At 36.4% G+C, this 21,574-nt stretch overlaps 1 protein-coding gene across 2 annotated transcripts in view; it reads left to right on the top strand.

Annotated features, from left to right (window-relative positions):
• SPINK5 (serine peptidase inhibitor Kazal type 5) overlaps positions 1-21,574 on the top strand; it is a 68,472-nt gene that overhangs the window by 24,648 nt on the left and 22,250 nt on the right. For both annotated transcript variants that reach the window (XM_032250298.1, XM_032250297.1), the window contains exons 9-20: positions 2,454-2,581; positions 3,909-3,996; positions 5,874-6,001; positions 7,556-7,637; positions 8,792-8,919; positions 9,693-9,771; positions 10,116-10,243; positions 12,981-13,029; positions 15,069-15,196; positions 17,095-17,179; positions 19,993-20,120; positions 21,255-21,321. In XM_032250298.1, coding sequence (XP_032106189.1) covers positions 2,454-2,581; positions 3,909-3,996; positions 5,874-6,001; positions 7,556-7,637; positions 8,792-8,919; positions 9,693-9,771; positions 10,116-10,243; positions 12,981-13,029; positions 15,069-15,196; positions 17,095-17,179; positions 19,993-20,120; positions 21,255-21,321 — 1,218 coding nt within the window. The remainder of the gene's footprint in view (positions 1-2,453; positions 2,582-3,908; positions 3,997-5,873; positions 6,002-7,555; positions 7,638-8,791; positions 8,920-9,692; positions 9,772-10,115; positions 10,244-12,980; positions 13,030-15,068; positions 15,197-17,094; positions 17,180-19,992; positions 20,121-21,254; positions 21,322-21,574) is intronic.

Here is a 21,574-nt window from a genome sequence, read left to right as displayed (position 1 = left end):
GCCTGGATTTCTTAAATCACCTGTTTCAATGAGAGGGGTAGCATTTTCTCTGCTAAAGGGCTAAACTTTTGCTGAGAAGTCAGAACACCTGAGTTTTAGCCTTGGTTTTTGTCATGCTCTGGGTGTGGGAGACTAAGCAAATAGTCATCCTGGGCCTTACTTTTCTTGTCAGCAAAATAAAGAGGTTGGATATATGACCTGAATTTTACCTTCCTGTCGGACTGTGTTTCTATATCCTGCAGATTACTTTTGTGCTAATACAAGTGTACTCTTTTTTTTGCAGATTGTAGGGTTTATGTTTTCCTAAAGGAAGAAACGAGCCCACTTTTGGTAGTCAAGAGCTGGCCCTTCATTTCATAATGCTATTTAATGAAGCAAAGCTCTCATCCTAAATAGGGTGTTAAAGGTTTACATTTAGGAAAACTAAGTATTCAGAACCATCTACAGTTTACGCCACACTTGCCAAGAACTAAAAAGCAGTTCTTTTGTGGTGGTTGCTAAATTTCGGTCTAAAACTTTGGGTCGTCCTGTGATATTTAACATTTTATTACTTCATAGACATAGAGAGCTCTTTTCCTTTGTTGTTCATCAGGTCTCTCTGTACTTCCCTCTTCCTCTCAGTGGCCAGGGTCATTGTTTTGGTGGGGTCATTGTGCCTGACGTGTGAATGGGACTGCTTTATTGTGATGGCTCAATATGTTCCCTATAATTAACTTGTCACTGAGTTGTATACAGAATGTTTCTTCAGAATCTCCTTGGATGAATCACAACTTATAAACCAAAATTATCATTGTTTCTTTTATGAGAATCATTGAGCATTAATTTTTTATGCTAAGCTATGATTATCAGGTGACTGTCTTCTGTGTCTCTATTTCTAGATTGTTACAACCATGAAGTTTGGAGCACACCCATTGCTCCTCCAAAAATAAATATCTTCTTACTAGGAAGCAGTTATATTCTCTGTTAAAGCATCCCAATGGAATTTGAATTATTTTTTTAAAAATCAAAGAATGCAAGATCTAGAAAAGGTCCTACAGAACATCTGTTCCAAAAACCTCATTGTGGAAGTGTTAAGATTGTGGTTCCAAAGGCGAGGGGACTTTGCTGTGGTTTCCCAGTTGGATGAGAGGCCCAATGTGGTGGCTCAGGTCATTTGACTCCCAGCATGTTCTTTATGCCCATGTTTTCTTGCCTGAAATGGGATGACGAAGGTCACACGGTTGAAAAAAAGTTATAGACCAGGATTTTTTTGTAGGTCACATTATAGTACTATATCACACCACAAATGTTTAATGGCGTAGAGATCAACAAGCCTAGAGGAGCTTAGAGTATCGTTTTTTGTAAAGTTTAGCCCTCACTGCGTAGTAGAATTTTCAAAACACAGAAAGTAGCCTGAAAGTATTGGACCAATGCATCAGGAAATCTGAAAACAAATTTCTCTTGGATTTTTTTGCTGAGGAAATCACTCCCTTTTAGGTTTTCTAAATCAGTATCAGTCTTGATGGTCTACCCCTCTAAGGTGAGGGTGAAAGGAAATTAGATCCACTCTCTTTGAGGTTTCCACCTATGATGTCAGAAATGATCATGGATAAAGAAGGCAGAATACATAAAAATTATCCACAGATCCATTGAGAAAATCAACTAAAGTAAGCATAACACTGTTGGATAATATTATGTTTCTTTGTACTTACAAACTAGGTTGGATTATTCTTGATTAGGTCCATATTAAGTCACCTTTAGACATTTCATCTCACTCTATATATATATATATATATTTGTCTTGGCTGCTTCATTTTGTTGTGTTTGTGCTGAAACCTCATGAAAGATATCCCTCTGACCCCCATTAATTTGAAAGGTGAAAATAAATATCTAATTTTAATCCAAGAAAATTATTAGTCAGCCTTATTTTTTCTGAGGCTATTTTACCTTTTAATAAATATACCACATAATAGATACAAGTGCCAAGTAGTTGACATTATAATTACTATTTCTTAGTAATTCTCATTAATATGTTATATGTATTTGCCAACTTCTAGACCTGATGTTTTGTCATAATAAATCTATTATAAAGTTTCTAGATTAAAAAGTAGAAAAAGGTAAGTAAAATTACTGTTGGCTGGGTATGGTGGTTCATGCCTATAATTTCAAACCTTTGGGAGGCCAAGGCAGGAAGATGACTTGAGCCAAGGAATTCAAGATCGGCCCGAGCAACATGATGAGACCGAGTCTCTACCAAAAAAAAATTAGCTGGGTGTGGTGGTGGTGCATGTCTGTAGTCCCATTTAGTCAAGAAGCTGAGGTGAGAGGATCTTTGAGCCTAGAAGTTAGAGTCTTCAGTGAGCTATAATCATTCTCCTGCACTCCAGCCTGGGCAAAAGAGCAGAATCGTATCTCAAAAAATAAAATAACCTGAAATGAAATGAAGTAAAATAAATATAATTGTCTTTTCAAAGGATTTTTGCAAGGAATATGAAAAACAAGTGAGAAATGGAAGACTTTTTTGTACACGGGAGAGTGATCCAGTCCGTGGCCCTGATGGCAGGATGCATGGCAACAAATGTGCCCTGTGTGCTGAGATTTTGTGAGTATAGAAACAGTTTTTTTGGAGCGGTTCAAAAGGTGGACGTGGAGATTGATTTGATTGATGAGTAAAAGTAACTTTGAAAGGAAGCTTTGTTGTTGAGAACGATTTGAGCAATTTTATGTCCTCCACAAATGGTCATACCACCTAGTGAGTAGGCACTTCTGATGTGTGTCTATTTCTGAGGACAAATGGAGTCCATTTGCCAGTTGGAATATTGTCTTACATCATACTTCTGAACATTGCCCTGTGACCTTTGTGAACTTCTTTATGAACTAATTCTAGTACAGAATGGGGGTAAAAGCAGGTATCAACACTTCCATTGTTTTTCTTCAGTAATTATCCCATAGTAACAGTGTTCATTAAACACTTCGATATTTCAGGCTTATACATTAATTGGGTTACTCTTATTTTTTTATCTGGGACATGTGACCTTGGGAGAAGGGCAAATATCACAACATACAAATCGTTACATTTGTGATGTCTTAGATGACATCTCATGACACTTTCAGCTTCTCAAGCTCTATGAGCCCTTTCCTGTGTGCTGTCCTACGCCAGTTCCTCCCAGTCTTGGCCAGCTGATGTCCCCTCTTGTAGATTACATTTCAGATTATCTTTCCTTGGATAAGAACTCCAAAAGTCCCACCCTTATTGAAATTAAATCCTCATAATCTTTAGTAATTGTCTTTCCTAATCACCATCACAGCTGGCAATTATACAATTATTTTTCCAACTATTTGTTGACTTTCAGTCTTCTCTACCAGCCTCAAGAATTCCAAGAGGGCAGGATATGTGTTTATGTTGTGTACTACTACATGCCCAGGGCTCAGTCAATATTTGAACAAAAAACCATAATTACTCACTAAAGGATGAGTGAATGAATGAATGAAGATATGAATGATGATTACCCAGTCTCAAGAAGCTTCAGTTCAGTAGCAGAAATAAGCCACGGACATGTGCACGTATTTATATATTGCAAAATAGAATTAAAACTGTTGTATAAGAAAAAGAATATTCAGATACAAAAACACAGCAATAGGCATAGAGCTTATTTGTATTTGGGAACTGGAATGTCTTCTTCAAAAAGGTAGAATGTAAGCTGAAGAATTTTAAATTTCTTTTAAGAAAGGGAGCTGAGAAAAAAGATCATTTAATGGAAAGAAATGGTATAAAGGTGAAATTAAAGGATCTTTTTGGGGATTTGAGGTGTTTTAAAGTGTTTGTATTAAAACTCAGGAAAACTTAGATATTTTTCATCTGTACCTAATAAGTGTTTTATAACATAAAGATCGAAAGCCTCTCTACTGATTTATTCATCTTTTTCCAGCAAGCAGCGTTTTTCAGAGGAAAATGGTAAAACAGATCAAAATTTGGGAAAAGCTGATGAAAAAACTAAAGTTAAAAGAGAAATTTCGGTGAGAATCAATTTGATCAATCTAGTTATAACTTGTACGTGAGGGTGTGAGTGTGCGTAAGTGCATATTATGTAGTATGCATTTTCAGTATTGTTTAATATTTTCCCCACTAGTAGGTTTGCTGGAAACTATAGTTATTGTTTTATGAAGCTTAGATTAAAAAATTATGGCATTACAATCTCTAGCTGTATTTGGAGGAAATTAATCAAGTCACATTAATAATATAGTTTTGTACGCCTAAATGAAGGTAATATATCAAAACATTGTCTGAATTCAAAGTGATATGTATTCTTCGATGTGTGTTAGGTATTGTGAAGGTATTTACTTCAAAACCAATATTAATATTGAATTTTAATGTGCATCCTTTTAAATTATACTGTGCTCTGCTTTCTAAACATCTCTTAACTAGTCATCTCTCTGTTTTTCTACTGCTACCCTCTTAGACATTTAATAGTTTTGTTTTGCATTGATGTATTGGCATCATGTCTGGTCTATATATTGCTGGTCTCCATCTTTCTCAGCCTTCAAGATTTAATTCATCCTCCATGTTGTTTTTGTATTTCATAGACTATGAAAACAAATATTATGGTTCCATGAGTCAGTGACGCTATAAAATTCCATTGTTGGAGATATTCAGATCATTTCACTTCCTGTAGAAACCCTAGCTTATTTCTTACAGTTTTACAGACTTCTATGATGCACAGTCCACAGTTCTAAGTAAGCCACCCCATCAGGCCACCTTCTGCCTGTGTAACTCCATTTTCTTTCTTTCTTTTTTTTTTTTCTGTCACCCAGGCTGGAGTATAGTGGGGGGATCATGATTCACTGCAGGCTTGACCGCCCACTCTCAAGCTATCCTCACACCCCAGCTTTCCCAAGTGCTAAGATTACTCAACCATGAGCCACTATACTTAGCCTAAGCCTCATTTTGAACTGCTTTCTTCCCCTCAGTCCTAGGTTACCAAGTCCTTTTAATTTTAATACTCAAATGTCCTTCAACTACTCTTTTATCATTTATTTCCAATTTTCTCCCGCCTTCCTTTTCTTTCTCCCTTTCCTTTCTCCTTTCTCTTTTTCTCCCTCTTTCTCTCTATTCTTTTTTCTCTTTTCCTCCCTCTCTCTCTTTTTCTCTTTTATTATAACATAATTAGTGTCTCTGACTTCACTCTCTAGTCAATCAAATCCTCCACACATCTGGTTGATAAACTTTGTAAAACAAAGATTTGATTTTGCCACTGTCTGCTATAAACATTTATAATTTTCCCATTGCCTAAAAGTAATATCCAAATTCCTTTCAAAGTGTAATGGTCTTCAATTTTCAAGGTCTCCTTTTGACCATTTCCCAAATAGTCTCTTTATCCAATTAATTATTTAGCCACTATATTCATAAATATGTTAGATTACCACAAAATAACATGTTCTTTCATACCTCTGTGTCTTTGTCTATTTAATTCCTCTTGGATGGCCTTTTTGCCACATTATGTTCCTGAATATATTCTCAAGATAGAATTTAGACATAAGTTCTCTGAGCTTCCATGAATTATTCTTTCCTTTATACTTGTACACACTTAATTCAGACTAGTATTATATTTCTTAGCTTTTTATATTGCAATTACTTATCCTTTCCATTTGACTGCTAAAGAACATAAATATATCACATTTATGTTTATATATTCCTAACTTAAACATTTGTTGAAGATGCAAATGGATATTACAAAGAGAGAAATATCACAATTTTTGGATGGCCCTAAATCCTAACCTTTTGTTTTTCATCCTTTGATGACTCTTTTTCAGTTAATTTCTTTGTAAAAATAACATGTAACATTAATAAATAGAAAACAGAACTATATCTAAACTATCTCATATTCATTATTCAGAAACTCTGCAGCGAATATCAAGATCAAGCAAAGAATGGAATACTTTTCTGTACTAGAGAAAATGACCCTATTCGTGGTCCAGATGGGAAAATGCATGGCAACTTGTGTTCCATGTGTCAAGCCTACTTGTGAGTATAGAGTTTTAGAATGTCAAAGAAAGAAGGGATCTTGCAGGTTATTTAATAGAAACATCTTGTTTCATGGATGGGGAAACTGTGGCTCAAGACAGGGAAGTGAGTTGAATAAGTTACGTGGGAAATATCAGTAATAGAGCTGGGGGTAAGTACCTGGAGTTACTTGTTTCAAGGCGCCTTGTTCCTTGGACACTCCCTCTTTCAGCACTGGAACATCCTGACAAACATGAACTTGTATAAATATTAGTTGCTCCCTCCTTCTGAAACTTCACATGTGAGCCTGTTTTAGAAATTTATAGGTATCGGGCCGGGCGTGGTGGCTTAAGCCTGTAATCCCAGCACTTTGGGAGGCCGAGGCGGGTGGATCACGAGGTCAAGAGATCAAGACCATCCTGGTCAGCACGGTGAAACCCCGTCTCTACTAAAAATACAAAAATTAGCTGGGCATGGTGGCGCGTGCCTGTAGTCCCAGCTACTTGGGAGGCTGAGGCAGGAGAATTGCCTGAACCCAGGATATGGAGGTTGCGGTGAGCTGAGATCGTGCCTTTGCACTCCAGCCTGGGTAACAAGAGCGAAACTCCATCTCAAAAAAAAAAAAAAAAAAAAAAAGAAATTTATAGGTATCTCATCTTCTATTGGAGTCAAGAGTCTAAAGGTGGAGCTTAATGCAGAAATGGAATAAAGTCAAACTGCCCATGAAACAACACTAAACTCCTATAAAATTACACTGGGTTTTATTTTGTATAATGTGACATGTCTCGATAAGTTAGATTGGACAATTTTCTTTCAAAATTTAAGATAGCTTTCACTTTATTTGGCTCAGCTCAAATTAAGTATTTAACTTAATATAGAATCTATGGCTTTTTTTGTTTTGACTCACAACTACATATGGTTGAAATATCATCAATTAACTGTACATACTGTGCAATTCCATTGTACAAAGTAAATTTAAGCTTATTTAAAAGTATATGGAAATTATGGGTTTTTTTCTCACATCTTGTCCTTTAGATAAAACAGCTATGAGTAAGCAAAATATTTACATTTAAAGGAAAGCTAGGGTATGCATGGTGTGGTAGATAGACCACGGACTTGAAGAAGGAGACGTTGGTTGTAGTCATATCCTGAGATGTAGCCAAGGCCCCTTCTACCGCTCATGTTCTCTGAGAAACAAGGGGATGAGTAGACATGCTTTGTTAAGACCACTTTCAGTCTTCAGGTGTTATGTCACCATAATTTTAGTTTTGGTGCCTGTTATGAACATAGGTGATGCTCTTTTTCTCACTATAGGCAAGAAAGCTATTTTACAGAAAGCCAGTTTCCCAGATTCACTATTGTTGTCTTTTTTTCAACATTAAACAGACATTATGAAGAAATCATAGTATCATGCTATACTGGAGGATAGTTTGTTGTTTCTCATTGATACATAGTGATAAAGGGACAAAATTGTTCCACCCTAAGGAGGAAGAACAGTTAACAGTGCAATTATGTGGAGAAACCATGGCATATGTTTGTTCCTAATGGATCCTCTTCATTTTCTCTCTTATTCAGCCAAGCAGAAAGCGAAGAAAAGAAAAAGGCTGAAGCACAAGCTAGAAGTAAAAGACAATCTGGAAAAGCAACCTCATATGCAGTGAGTAGAATCCATCCAATAAAACCTACTTAGTGCTATAATTTGAACAAACTTTAAGAGCCTAAAGGCTGAGATTTTGCCCTGCAGAAATCCCCAGAATATCTTAACTCTTCAACCTGGGGATGGAATTGAGATGAATTATATGGGAAGATTGGTCCCTTCTTGTTGATTCAAAACTAACACTGCAAAATTACATAAAAATTGTTTAAAAGCTAAAAAACTGAGTTCTAATTTTATCGCTTATAGACTATTAGCTTTTGCTAACTACTTTCCAGAGAAACTCTACATATATGCTTTCTACGTATGAATTTTTGATATTTCACATCTAATTTGAGATAAAAATACCTTGATTCCCCCCCAAAGCAGGATTTTTATCCCTGAAATATTACATAATAATTTCCAAAGCCTTAGCTCAGTTATCGTCACCTACGATTTTGATGATAAAAGTCTCCTAATTTTTCCTCTGGATTCTATCCTTTCCCTTGCCCAACCAGTCTCCCTAACACAGCTTGAGTAATGTTTCAAAATGGAAATCAGATCATAATACTGCTCTGCTTAAAACCCACAAGCAGTTCATCATCAAATACAGGATATACTTTAATCTCATTATCTTTCTTCTTATTTGTACCTTTATTTCCATTCAGAAAATCATGCTCTGCTATGTGCCATGTCACTTCCTATCTATGTTTTTCAGCTTATTTTATTTTCATAATGTTGTGTGCATATTTCCCAATTCATTTCATTCACCCAGTCAAATCCTATTTACACTTTCAGGGTCTCACCTAAATTATTCTTGCTCCCTGACATTTTCCCTGGTTTCCACAGTCAGATTTCATGGTTCCAAACTTTGAGTTCTCAGATTTTCTTGTACCCTATATGTTTGTACGTATTTTATTATGTTTGGATTATAGTGGAATTTGCTTGTGTATTGCTTGTATTATCTCAGGCCATCATACTATGTTTTATTTTTTTCCTCTCTCTTAGCATATGATGTTTTTCTTGTTGTTGAATTGAATTTTACATTTGAGAAAAACAAAATTAAAATCCTCAGCTCAAGGAGACTTAACATTAGTTTCTGTCAATGTAGATGTTTGAATCTTCTGCTTAAAGTAGAAATGAAAAATACGGCCAACTTACTTGTTCTTTCTTGACAGGAGCTTTGCAGTGAATACCGAAAGCTTGTGAGGAATGGAAAACTTGCTTGCACCAGAGAGAATGATCCTATCCAGGGCCCAGATGGGAAAGTGCATGGCAACACCTGCTCCATGTGTGAGATGTTCTTGTGAGTAGTCCTGCAGCTGGGAACATGAGGGATGATTTTGTTCTTTCTACTTTGTTTCCATGTTCGGTTATGAGAGGGCTACTTCAACATAAAAATGAAAGAATTAAAGTATATTTAGAGAAACTGCCTGACTGGAGACACGTATTTAAAAATCCATGTCCTTGGAAGATTATTAAGACTTCATATTTAAGCAAGGGGAAAGTCACAATCTTGAAATATTCAAGTAGTTTTGGTTTTTAAGTGTGGGAACAGGATAAGTTCTAGCTTATCTCCATGAATAAAAGTGAGGCCAATGGGCCAATGGATGAAAGCCCTGGAAGACAGATTCCCACTGGATTCCAGGAAGAACTTCCTAACAGTTTGAAGATTTCAAAGATGGATGATTTACCACGGAGTGCCAAGGATGATATAAGTAGACTTTACAGGCAGATTAAAGCAAAGGCTTGAGAGTCATTAGAGATACAGTAGTGAGCACTGGAAATTTAAAAAACCACCTCTGGACTAGGGTTTAAATCCCTCCACTATACTTATTATCTCTATGTCTTTGGGTGAGTTACGCATTCTGTCTGTCAGTTTTTAATTTGTAATTTGGAGATATAATACTAGTTTTGTAAAATAATTGTGAGGATTTCACAGTGTAAGCACAGGGTTAGGCATATCACATTACAAGAATGTAATCCCTGTTAAGTGTAAAATTAAATTACATTTGAGATCACTTCTAATATGGAGATTCTATGATTTTTACTCATCTCTTTTTAACCATGCCTTTTTAGCCAAGCAGAAGAAGAAAAGAAAAAGAAGGAAGGCGAATCAAGAAATAAAAGACAATCTGAGAGTAAAGCTTCCTTTGAGGCGAGTGAATCTCCTTCAATAACTCTGGGGGACATGGCACTGAGGATCCACAGATCATGTTCAGGGAACACATGCATTCCTTAAAACTGTATGAAACAATTGTACAGTTTGTGTTTTCATGTGTGTTTGCATCTGTGCAGTTACGCATGTGCGTATCTGAATATTTCTTGGTTGAGGGGTTCATTGCTTTTATCACTTAAAAAAGCCATGCCTTCAAAGTGAACCATTCTAAAATAAGCCAATTGTTGATTCTCATTTAAGAAACAATGTATAAGCTTCAGCTATTTTTGCAATCTGATTCAACCTGTGTTCAACACTGTCAACTTCCCTTCTCAATTTCACAGGAGTTGTGTAGTGAATACCGCAAATCCAGGAACAATGGACCGCTTCTTTGCACTAGAGAAAATGACCCCATCCAGGGCCCAGATGGGAAAATGCATGGCAACACCTGCTCCATGTGTGAGGCCCTCTTGTGAGTAGAGCCATAGACCCATAGAGTCTGAGGACTGAACAGTGGGAATTTCCACGGGAAGCTTTCAAACAGTTGTGAATAATGCATCTTCTTCTTCAGTGTAGCATTCAGTTTTGGGTGTCATATTTAAATGGACTTAAAACAAACAACAGCAACAACAAACAAGTGGAGGGCTTTCTGATTATAAGTATTATGATATAAAGAGATGCAGAATACGCCAGACACAGAAAAACATATAATGTGTGATCTCTCTTATATGTGGGATCTAAAAAACGCTAACTTATAGTAGAGAGTAGGATGGTGCTTACCAGAGAATAGGGGTAGATAAGGATGGGGTTTGGGAATGAGGAGATGTTGATCAAAGGGTACAACGTTTTAAACAGGAGGAATACATTTATGGAATGTATTGGACAACAACATAGTGACTATAGTTAATAAGAATGTATATTTCAAAATTATTGAAAGAGTAAATTATAAATGTCCTTACCTTTCAAAAAAAGATAAGTATTGTGGAACAACTCTGTAAATCGCGTGATTGAATCATCACAATGTATACATCTACAAAAACATCACACTGAATTACATTAAAATGTACAAATACTATTTGTCAAGTAAGACCACAAGTTAAAAAAATGAGGTGCAGAATAATTTCTTCTATGACATCTCAGAAGTAACCTAGAATCATTTATCCAGAGAAGAGAATACTTCATGATAATTATACTAATTGCTTTTAGTTGTATGAAAAAATTATCAGATGAAATAGGAAATACATATGATTACATATAAAATATTATAATGCATGGAAAATTTATGAGTCTTTTTGTTTACTACCTTTCTACTTATTCTATGTGATTTTAAGGAATATAATTAAAATGGAAAAGAGCTATAGCAAGAAATATTTGGGCTCATAATGAAGACTGACTTTGTAATAAAGCAGAGAAAGACAAGAATGGGAGTTTTATTATGTAGGAGTTGGGTGCCTATTTATAGGGTGCCTAAAATAGGTCTTTAGAATGAATGGCATGTACAGCCTTTCAAAGGCATGACTAGGATTTTCTTAAACACTTGATCTTTTGGTTAAAGAAATATCCCATTGTATTTCCCATGTGCCAAGAATCTTAGAAAGGACTTAATTTATTTAGGCTTCCCTGATAGAAAGCAATATAATCCAGCATATTTTCCCATAGCATTTGAGGCTTGGAGTACTGTAGATCTATTAGAAGGAAAGTTAAGATGATGACCATATAATTATCACAACAAACATTTGTTGAATGCGTATAATTATATGGCATTTGCTAAGAGCTTTGCTACCTCATCTCATTCAATCTTCACAACAACCACATGAAACAGATGAAATCAGATACAAAGCGAAAACAAAAAACAAATCTAAGGACAAAAAACAAAACTAAGTTAAGAATGATGGAGAAGTAAGGACAGGATATAGGACTTATAGCTGAAGAAAAAGATAATGTGTTTCTTGATTTGGGGTATAGACAGGATATAGTCACTTAGCAAGGCCTTTCAGCCTGCTTTTTTCTTCTCCTTTATATTACTCTTTCAGTAACAAGCAACTAATTCTGCCTTCAAGTAGTCATCTTTGCTGCTTCCTCTGACAATTGCCCACTGGGGAAAGAAAATGCTGCTTAAATTTTTTAGTCAACTTAGATTCATGGTAAAGGTTAGATCAGTTTTCATATAAAGAAGTATGAAAAATCCCATAATTTTGGATCTATTTTAGTCAGCTTATCCCATAAATATATAAATTCTTTATTGAAAAGGAATATACCTTTATCGCCTCATGTTTTATGGACACGTTAACAAAGGCGACTGATGTTTTTTGAGAATTATTCTATCTCTCATAGTTAGTTTTTGCGCACTTTCATACCATGTGAACAGTCTCCTCAATTTTTAAAAAAGTTTTAGTTTGATCTATAAGCAAGTCTTTTGCTGATTGGAACACATTAAAACATTTTCACAAATTATGTCATTTTTTTTCTACATTTTGAACTATTTGTGCTATATATCCAATTGTGCTGTAGATCCTGTCCAGGAAGCTCAAGTTGCAACACTATTAGCTATCCAAAATATATCATCTATCTCTTTCACTTCATTTCCATCATATTCCTAATTTTCGAAGGAAAGTTTCCTTTCAATAATTACAATAATGATGATGTCAATCCCTTATGACAATTATACCAATTATTATATTATGTACCAGGTACTGTTCTAATTACTTTACATGTAGTCACTCATTTAATGCTCATAACATTCCAATAAGAAAGGTACTTTTATTACCTCCTCTCCTTCACACACACTTAAAGATGAAGAAGGCGCAGAAAGGTTAAGGTACTTCTTGTTTTCCTTACAGAATTTGGCTCCAGAGTCCTTCCTCTTAATCACCATGCTATACTGCCTCTCAAAAGATAAATGTTACCTCTAAATAAAGAGTAATCACATATGCAAAAGAATCGGCAAATAGGAAAGTACTGTTGCAATGCATATACTGGGAAGTTAAACAGGTTTACTCCCTAATTCAGGGGCTTTTTCTTGCACACCACTCTCTTGAGGTAGAGTGAACCATGATTGTTTATTGTCTAATAAAATTATAAACTATTATGGGTGGATATTTGGCATTTTTTGAGAATAGTCAAAGCAATAAATAATCAAGCTATGAAAGTTAGGGATCTATTCTAGTAAAATCCATTTCTTCTCTCTTTTTCTTTTTGGTGTCTTACAGTCAACAAGAAGAAAGAGCAAGAGCAAAGGCTAAAAGAGAAACTACAAAGGTAATATTCTCAGGAACGCTGATGCTGTGCCCTGACGTTTTTCTTTTCTTTCCAATGGTACTCTTATTTATCTCATTAGAATAAATGTTTTCTGTTTAATTTTCATGCCTAAAATGAATGAAGAACACTTTTAACCTGAACAAAAAAGGTTTTGATTAGAAGTGTCCAGAATATCAATTTTATAATTATTCAAATTTAGAAGTTTATTTCATAAAAAGTGGATTGTTGACTTTTTGCAAGGAATTTTCCCCAAATTTTGCTTTTATTAGATTTCTGTTGTTAGAGTATTAACTTATGCCATTTACTAATTTCAGTTTACATTATTCACATCTCTACTATTTCAGATAGAGAGCATAAGATCTCCGTCATCCAAATTTGCAAAACGAAAGCACATATTATCATATTTGAGCTTTGAAACCACCCAGCTATGGATCAAGTAGTAGTTTTCTTGTACCCAATTAAGATCATTAAGTAGGGCCTCTGACTTTCCAGTTATTTTTAGTCCATTCCCCATGCATTTATAATTTTAAAATTTTATACCTAACAGAGCCAAATCTGTCTTGTGTGGAGATGTTGAATTATTCTCATATAATAGCTACATGCAAGATTTACCTTTCTTTATTCTGTTTCTTTTTGTTTGTTTTTCTTTTGAGATCGAGTCTCACTTTGTTGCCCGGTCTGGAGTGCCGTGGCCTGATCTCGGCTTGCTGCAAGCTCCACCTCCCGGGTTCAAGTGATTCTTCTGCCTCAGCCTCACTAGTAACTGGGACTACAGGCATGCGCCACAATGCTCGGCTATGGTTTTTTTTTTTTTTCTTTTTTTTGTATTATTAGTAGAAACAGGATTTCATCATGTTGACTAGGCTGGTCTCAAACTCCTGACCTCAAGTGATTCTCCCAGCTTGGCCTCCCAAAGTGCTGGATTTACAGGTGTGAGCCATGGCACCTGGCCTGTTTATTCTATTTCTTAACAATAGCTGCAACAGTACCAGCCTCACCGCTATTTGGGGAAAAGTTGAAACAGTTTAAAATTTACCTTCTTACTGACTCATTTTTTTTAAATAAGTGTTTCTGTTAGGTGAAACTATCTTTTCACTGATCAATTAGAATTGAAAATTTGTTTTCATCCATCATATTTGATAATCTGCCAAATCCTCTTAGATCTCCCAGTGGTATTAACATATTTCTCCTTCTTGCCATTCCTATTGTTACCCCCTTGCTTCAAATCCATATCTCCCATTCCTGGTATTTAATTTTTTTAAATCAACTTAGTCCCAGAAATATGTCAGTTTCTCCATGGATAAGACTTGTTCTCTTCTCTATTTATAAAGATATGTCTTTTAAAATTATTTATTTATTTTTGAGTCGGGGTCTCACTTTGTTGCCCAGGCTGTAACGCAGTGGTGCGGTCATGGCTCATTACAATTGCAAGCTCCTGGGCTCAGGTGATCCTCCCACCTAAGCCTCCTCAGTAGCTGGGACTACAGGCACACACCACCATACCTGGCAATTTATTATTATTATTATTTGAATTTTTCTGTAGACTCAGAGTTTTTCTATCATGCTCAGGCTTGTCTTGAACTCCTGGGCTCAAGCACTCCTTCCAAAGTGTTGGAATTACAGGTGTGAGCCACCATATCTAGACAAGGTATATATTTATTTCTTAAGTTAAGCATTTTTTTTTCTCTTCTTTCTCAGCCTCCTAAAGACAAACCATGGGTGAGCAATATTCTCATTTTCTCCAGGAAGGCTTTTCCTTTAGGCCTGCCTGTGGAATCTTCCCACCTCTGATCTTTCCTAGCTTTTATAGACCGTGGAATGCAACAGAACATATATCTATTTTCAGATCTGCTATAGTGCCAGGATAATTCTGAGTTTATGATGGAAGTTTTAGAAATACTTACTGATTTACTACTACATGTTACTACTACATCACTTTTCTTTTTACATTTTACTCTGCATTACTTATTCCTTACAATAGGAAAACATGCAGGAAGGATAGAAAACTACTCTGAGAAAATATTTTCTTCATTTTCTAGGAAATCTGCAGTGAATTTCGGGACCAAGTGAGGAATGGAACACTCATATGCACCAGGGAGCATAATCCTGTCCGTGGCCCAGATGGCAAAATACATGGAAACAAGTGTGCCATGTGTGCCAGTGTGTTGTGAGTGTCTACCCCATCTCTCCCACTGAATTTCTTCATCAGTGATCACCCCTGGTCTCAGATCCTTCTTGCATGTGTAGAGTATAGACCATGGGTTGTATGCTAGAAAGATTTAAAAGCAGATGGAGAGGACATTAAGTAGTATTGAATCATATGGTGACAATACTATTCTTTATTCAATTATCGTTCTATTTTCTAATTAAATTAAGGGAAAAGGCTCAATTTAATGCTAATTTTTTTTTAACACTTGATCATCTTTATTTGTAAAAAGAGAGATCAGAAGTTTCGTGATTTGGATTGGATGATTTTATTTTTTTTTTTGAGACGGAGTTTCGCTCTTGTTACCCAGGCTGGAGTGCAATGGCACGATCTCGGCTCACCGCAACCTCCGCCTCCTGGGTTCAGGCAATTCTCCTGCCTCAGCCTCCTGAGTAGCTGGGATTACAGGCACGCGCCACCATGCCCAGCTAATTTTTTGTATTTTTAGTAGAGACGGGGTTTCACCATGTTGACCAGGATGGTCTCGATCTCTTGATCTCGTGATCCACCCGCCTCGGCCTCCCAAAGTGCTGGGATTACAGGGGTGAGCCACCGCGCCCGGCCCTGGATGATCTTTTGATCTCTTTCCCACTCCTGACATTTTATGATTTATTAGGCTATTTAGATAGGAGCTAAGGAAAAACCAGCTGGATGGAGGTCAGTATATAAGGACTATTAAAATAGCCTGAACAAGAAATGGAATAGGGAGGATTGTTATTTATCCTTTTAGGGTCATTACTATACAATGCACACATTCGTAAGTGGCTTAGTGTGGAGTAAAACCTTTAGGAAACAGGCTCATGCCCTAAATGTTTACTAAAATGTCTCCTTGTTAAGCCAGGTTCAGGGCCTTTGTTTTGCTGAGTGTTGTAGGTAAGCCTGTGACCAGAGCTCCATCGTGTGGGACAATATAGAAGTCAATTATTATCACTTCTACTTCTCCTCCTTTTTTAGGCTCTTAATCTGCTCCTGAACTTAATCCTAAAATAAATGCTGAGAAAAATATTTATTTAAATAATCCCTGTTGAGGTCCAAAGTTAATGCCTTCTAACTTTCACATGTCTTGATCCAAGTTAGATCTAAGTTATACCTTAAGTGAATGCATACAATTCCTTAAGAGGAGAGGTTGACAGAGTAGAGCACTAGAAGAAACAGTGGCCTGAAATTCAAGAGGCCAGGGTTTTTCACCCACCTGTTCAATTTGCTGGTGTTGTGGTAATGACTAAATGCAGTACATGCTAAGGATTTTCTAGCATTAACATGCTATATGTCAGTAGAAAATGACAAGAATACCAGAATATTAGACTTGTGTTCAACCTCAAAAAATTAGCAGTTGAATCTTACTGGACTTGAATCACTACTGCAATCCAAACCTTGAATTTCAACTTAAATATTAGCTCTACTGAAATAATATTTAAAATTTTTAGTTTAAAATGAAACATGGTTTATTATGACTTCGAGCCCATCATCTGACTTAGCATCACCCTTTTCTTCTATCACTGATATGGTAGCTATTTGGAGAGGAAAAGTTTAACAAGTAAAATGAAATCAAAACAATTGTAGCTTTATTCAGAAAGCTAATTAAAGTTAGTGACCTATAGAAAATAAGATCGTCTGAGGGCCACAGACTAATAAAGATTCATCCTTGTTTTATAATTATTCCTCTTTAGAGGGGGGAATGTAAACAACTAAATTTATCTGCACTATTGGTCAAAGCAAAAGCATCTCTCAGACCAGATAAATTTGCATTGAAGACTGAATCTGACTATTGCTCTGCAAGATCCTCATTCCTTTTAAAAACTTACTTCCAAAAAGAGTAGGGAATCATATTCAGCCTACATCTTCTTTTTCTATTGCAGCAAACTTGAAGAAGAAGAGAAGAAAAATCATAAAGAAGAAATAAACAATGTTGAGGCTGAAAAAGTTAAGAGAGAAGCAGTACAGGTAGTTGTTTGAGATCATCAGAGGCACATAAATATTAAATGGCAGGGCTCCTACTCCCTCCTCCTCATCCCAGCATTCTTAGTGACTTTGCGAACTGAGAAATTGTGTTTGGATCCTCATATACAAGAGTACTCCTCTTTCCTTCTTCAATTTATTCACACTAAATCTATTAATTGCTTGTGCATTAGAGAGATCACTCACTATTTTCTCCCAATTGTGTCAATACTATTACGCAAGAAAGAAGTATATATAGATTGTCATCTTACTGTCTGAATGCAAGCTAATAGAGACAGATGTTCAGATTTTTGTCAAGTGCATATTTGAATATGGGTGTTTAGCTTAAAAACAGCACAACAACTAGGTTTTCATCCCACTTCATTCTCTGTGAGATTTTGAGGAGATAAAAGCATCTCTGAGTCTTCAGTTTGCATTCTTTAACATCTCACATGATGACGATAACAATGTTAGTTGTACATTAGTTACTACTGTTTGCATCATGGCGTAAAAGTTTTGTGACTGATTTTTGTAGTAGCCATTCGAGTTATATATTATTATCTGTATTTTATAGAATAGGACTTGGAAGCTGAGATAAGAAGTTAAGAAATATATTTAATTAGTCATATATATAATGTAATTATATACTAATATTTACTATGTATTAACATATTATAAATGTTATAATATATGACACAAATAATATCATATATAATTATAATTATATGTAGTCAGTAATTTGAGAACAAAGAATTAAATCACAAGTTCTGGCTTTAAGGCTCATGATGCACTTAGATTTTACACACCTCTGCCATTTGTATTATTCCTGAAGTTTATGCCTTAGGTCCTCATTATTCTTTTCTTTATCCTTTTCTGATTTAGAAGATCTCATTTCTACTGCTCTTACCTTTGCTCTAATCTACTCTCGATTCTTAAGCCAAAGGAATTATTTAAAAACATAAGGCAGGTCATGCCACCCAGTGGCTTCTCATCTCACTCAGTGTAAAAATCAAGGTGCTTGTAGTGGCTGGAAGTGCCACACGTGGTCTGATTCCCTGGTACTTTTCATAGATCACATTTTCTGTTATTCTACTTTGTTCTCCATGTGCCAATTATACTGGCCACCTTTTGATTTCTTGGACATGCCAAGCATTGATTCATGGTTTCCCATCTTGTGGTTACAAAACCAATGTGGTTAAAACATTGGACTCTAGACTCAGACTGCCAGGGTTCAAATCCTTGCTTTATTTCCCTACCAGTAAGATTCCCACAGTTAACATCTTTGTGTATTAGCTTTCTCACTTATAAGATAAGGATATTGTTGGTATGTATATTATTTCTATGAAGTCCCTAAAACTTACTCATGTACAACAGCACAACGTCATACATATAAGTACTCACTCTGCAATATTATATTCATTATTGTTAATGTCATTATTGGTCTAATCTCATTGTCCAGTGCGGTGTTCCACATTGGACAATTCACCAATTCTTCAACGTACAATGATCTTTGCCTTCTATATGGTATTACAGTCAGAATATCCCTCTTGTCTACCAAAATTCTGGCTATTTTTCATGGATCAGACTGTGTGTTAACTGCTCCCTGCAGATTTTCCCATCCATACAATATGCTGAATAACCTATCATCTATTATGCCAACAATTTTTAAAAAATTAATTATATCATTTGTTTTATTATAATGTGTAGCTGCTTCTATGTGTTTTCTTCAAAGAAATTAAAAACTCTGTATTAGTTTTCTATGGTTGCTGTAACAATTAGCACACTTTAGTGGTTTAAAACAATATAAACTTCTCATTGTTCAACTCCCACTTAAGAGAACACATGGACACAAGGAGCAGAACATCACACACTGGGGCCTGTGGGGCCTTGGCGGAAAGGGGAGGGAGAGCATTAGGACAAATATCTAATGCATGAGGGGCTTAAAACCTAGATGATGGGTTGATAGGTGCAGCAAACCACCATGGCACATGTATACCTATGTAACAAACATGCACGTTCTGCACACGCATCCCAGAACTTAAAGTAAAATAAAATATAAATAAAAAATAACAACAACGACATAAACTTCGTATCTTATAATTCCATAGGCTAGAAGTCTAAAAAGGATTTCACTGGGCTAAAATCAAAGAGTTGGCAGAGCTGTATTCCTTTTCTGGAGTCTCCAGGGGAAAATCCATGTCTCTTTCTTCAGATCTAGAGGCTGTCCATGTTCCTTTGTTCTTGGACCCCTTTATCTACAAAGCCAGCAATGTTATATCTCTCTGACTGTTCTGTAGTTACAGCTCCCTCTCACTCTGTCTTTTGCCTCACTCTTGCAGTTTTAAGGACTGATCTTTGTGACTGAGCCTTACATTGAGCCCATTATGGCAATACAGGATAATGTCTTCATTTCAAGGTCATTGACCTAATTATATCTGCAAAGCCGTTTTTGCCATGTAAGGTAGCGTATTCTCAGGTCCCAGGTATTAACACTTACACATATTTGGTAAAAGGGTATTTATTCTGCATGCCACAAATTCCTTCACTTATTTAAGAGACCATACATTATTCTTCTTTGTATCTTTCACAGTGCCTAGTGTGGAATGATATTTGACTTGAAGGTTTTCGAATGAGATAAATAACAGCAATCCACATTCCAAATAATGTGTGACCTAGGTCTCTGAAAAGCATTTTAACTCATAACCTTCAACATCACCTTTTTCCATGCAATTATTATGTTTTAGTTTTTAAAGGGGTAATGTGGATGAATATTTCTAGTGTTCAGTTATTGGATTTTTAACTCCTCCTTCATTTGGCAGAATCTGTGCAGTGAATATCGTCAGTATGTGAGGAATGGACGACTCCCCTGTACCAGAGAGAATGATCCTATTGAGGGCCTAGATGGGAAAATCCACGGCAACACCTGCTCCATGTGTGAAGCTTTCTTGTGAGTGGGTGGCGGCCACTGCTGCTACTGAGTGTAGGAGAAGATCAGCATCGGGTGGGCAGGAGGGTGGCATTGGAAGTTTTCTCAGAAGGTAGAAAATAAAGGCTGTCTTTGCATTGAGTTTAGAAATTTACTATTATAAAGCCATATACTCAGCACATTTATTTTTAGTGTTCTTCAATATTCAATACTTGAATCACCACAAAGAAAGAACCATGTGCTAAAAGCATAATTACCCTGGAGCTAATGGCATAAAAGGACTAGGACTTCTGTTCTCTGCAAGCATAGGTCACTATCAAATAATCCAAAAGTGTAATCCTGAGGTGCTAATAAATTGAAAATGTATTAACATCTAATTGATATCTTAGACGCTTTCTGGGGAAAAGAACAACATCTTTATTTTTCAAAAGAAATATGTAGTAAAAATTTATTCATTGGTTTGCTATGGCATGTGTGTCTTATTCTTTAAACACATTAACAAGAACATGGTATAGAAAGGTGTATATTTACCTTTCTACTCGAAAGCCAAGTTGGTGGAGGTATAGAAATAATGAACCTGCCGGGCGTGGTGGCATGCGCCTGTAATCTCAGCTACTCAGGAGACTAAGGCAGGAGAATTGCTTGAACCCTGGAGGCAGAGGTTGCAGTGAGCCAAGATCGCACCACTGCACTCCAGCCTGTGTGACAGAACGAGACTCCGTCAAAAAAAAAAAAAAAAAAAAAAAGTCAGGCGTGGTGGCTCACGCCTGTAATCCTAGCACTTTGGGAGGCTGAAGCGGACGGATCACCTGAGGTCAGGAGTTTGAGACCAACCTGACCAACATGGAGAAACCCCGTTTCTACTAAAAATACCAAAAAATTAGCCAGGTGTAGCGGCACATGCCTGTAATCCCAGCTGCTCGGGAGGCTGAGGCAGGAGAATCTCTTGAACCTGGGACGTGGAAGTTGCAGTGAGCCGAGATCGCGCCATTGCACTCCAGCCAGGCCAACAGCAAAACTCCGTCGAGAGAGAGAGAGAGAGAGAGAGAGAGAGAGCGTGCGCAGTAATGGACCATTTTTATGCAGACATTTCTCCTTTAGAATATTATGTATTGGGTGCTAGGAATGATTGTTTTGTCCTCCCTTCTCTTACAGCCAGCAAGAAGCAAAAGAAAAAGAAGGCGCTAAACCCAGACCAAAAACTAAAAGAGAAGCTGGAATGGTAGTGATCCTGGAATGTTTATATTGCAATGAAAGGATAAGGTTTTGCAGTATCTCTGTAAAAATAACTACGGAATTACTGAAGCCCCCAGCTGTGAGGGAACTAGAGGTTCATTTAGTTCAGAAGTTGAGAAACTTTTTCTTAACAGAACAGGTAGCAGATATTTCCGTCTTTGTGGCCATGTAATCTCTGTCGCAATTACTCAACTTGGCTGTGTGGCTCTAAAACAATCATAGACACATATGGGCATGGC

Source organism: Sapajus apella, unplaced genomic scaffold (assembly GCF_009761245.1).
Source record: "Sapajus apella isolate SASKATOON/1434 unplaced genomic scaffold, GSC_monkey_1.0 scaffold71, whole genome shotgun sequence".
Taxonomy (NCBI): domain Eukaryota; kingdom Metazoa; phylum Chordata; class Mammalia; order Primates; family Cebidae; genus Sapajus; species Sapajus apella.
This window is presented reverse-complemented; position numbering and strand designations above follow the sequence as displayed.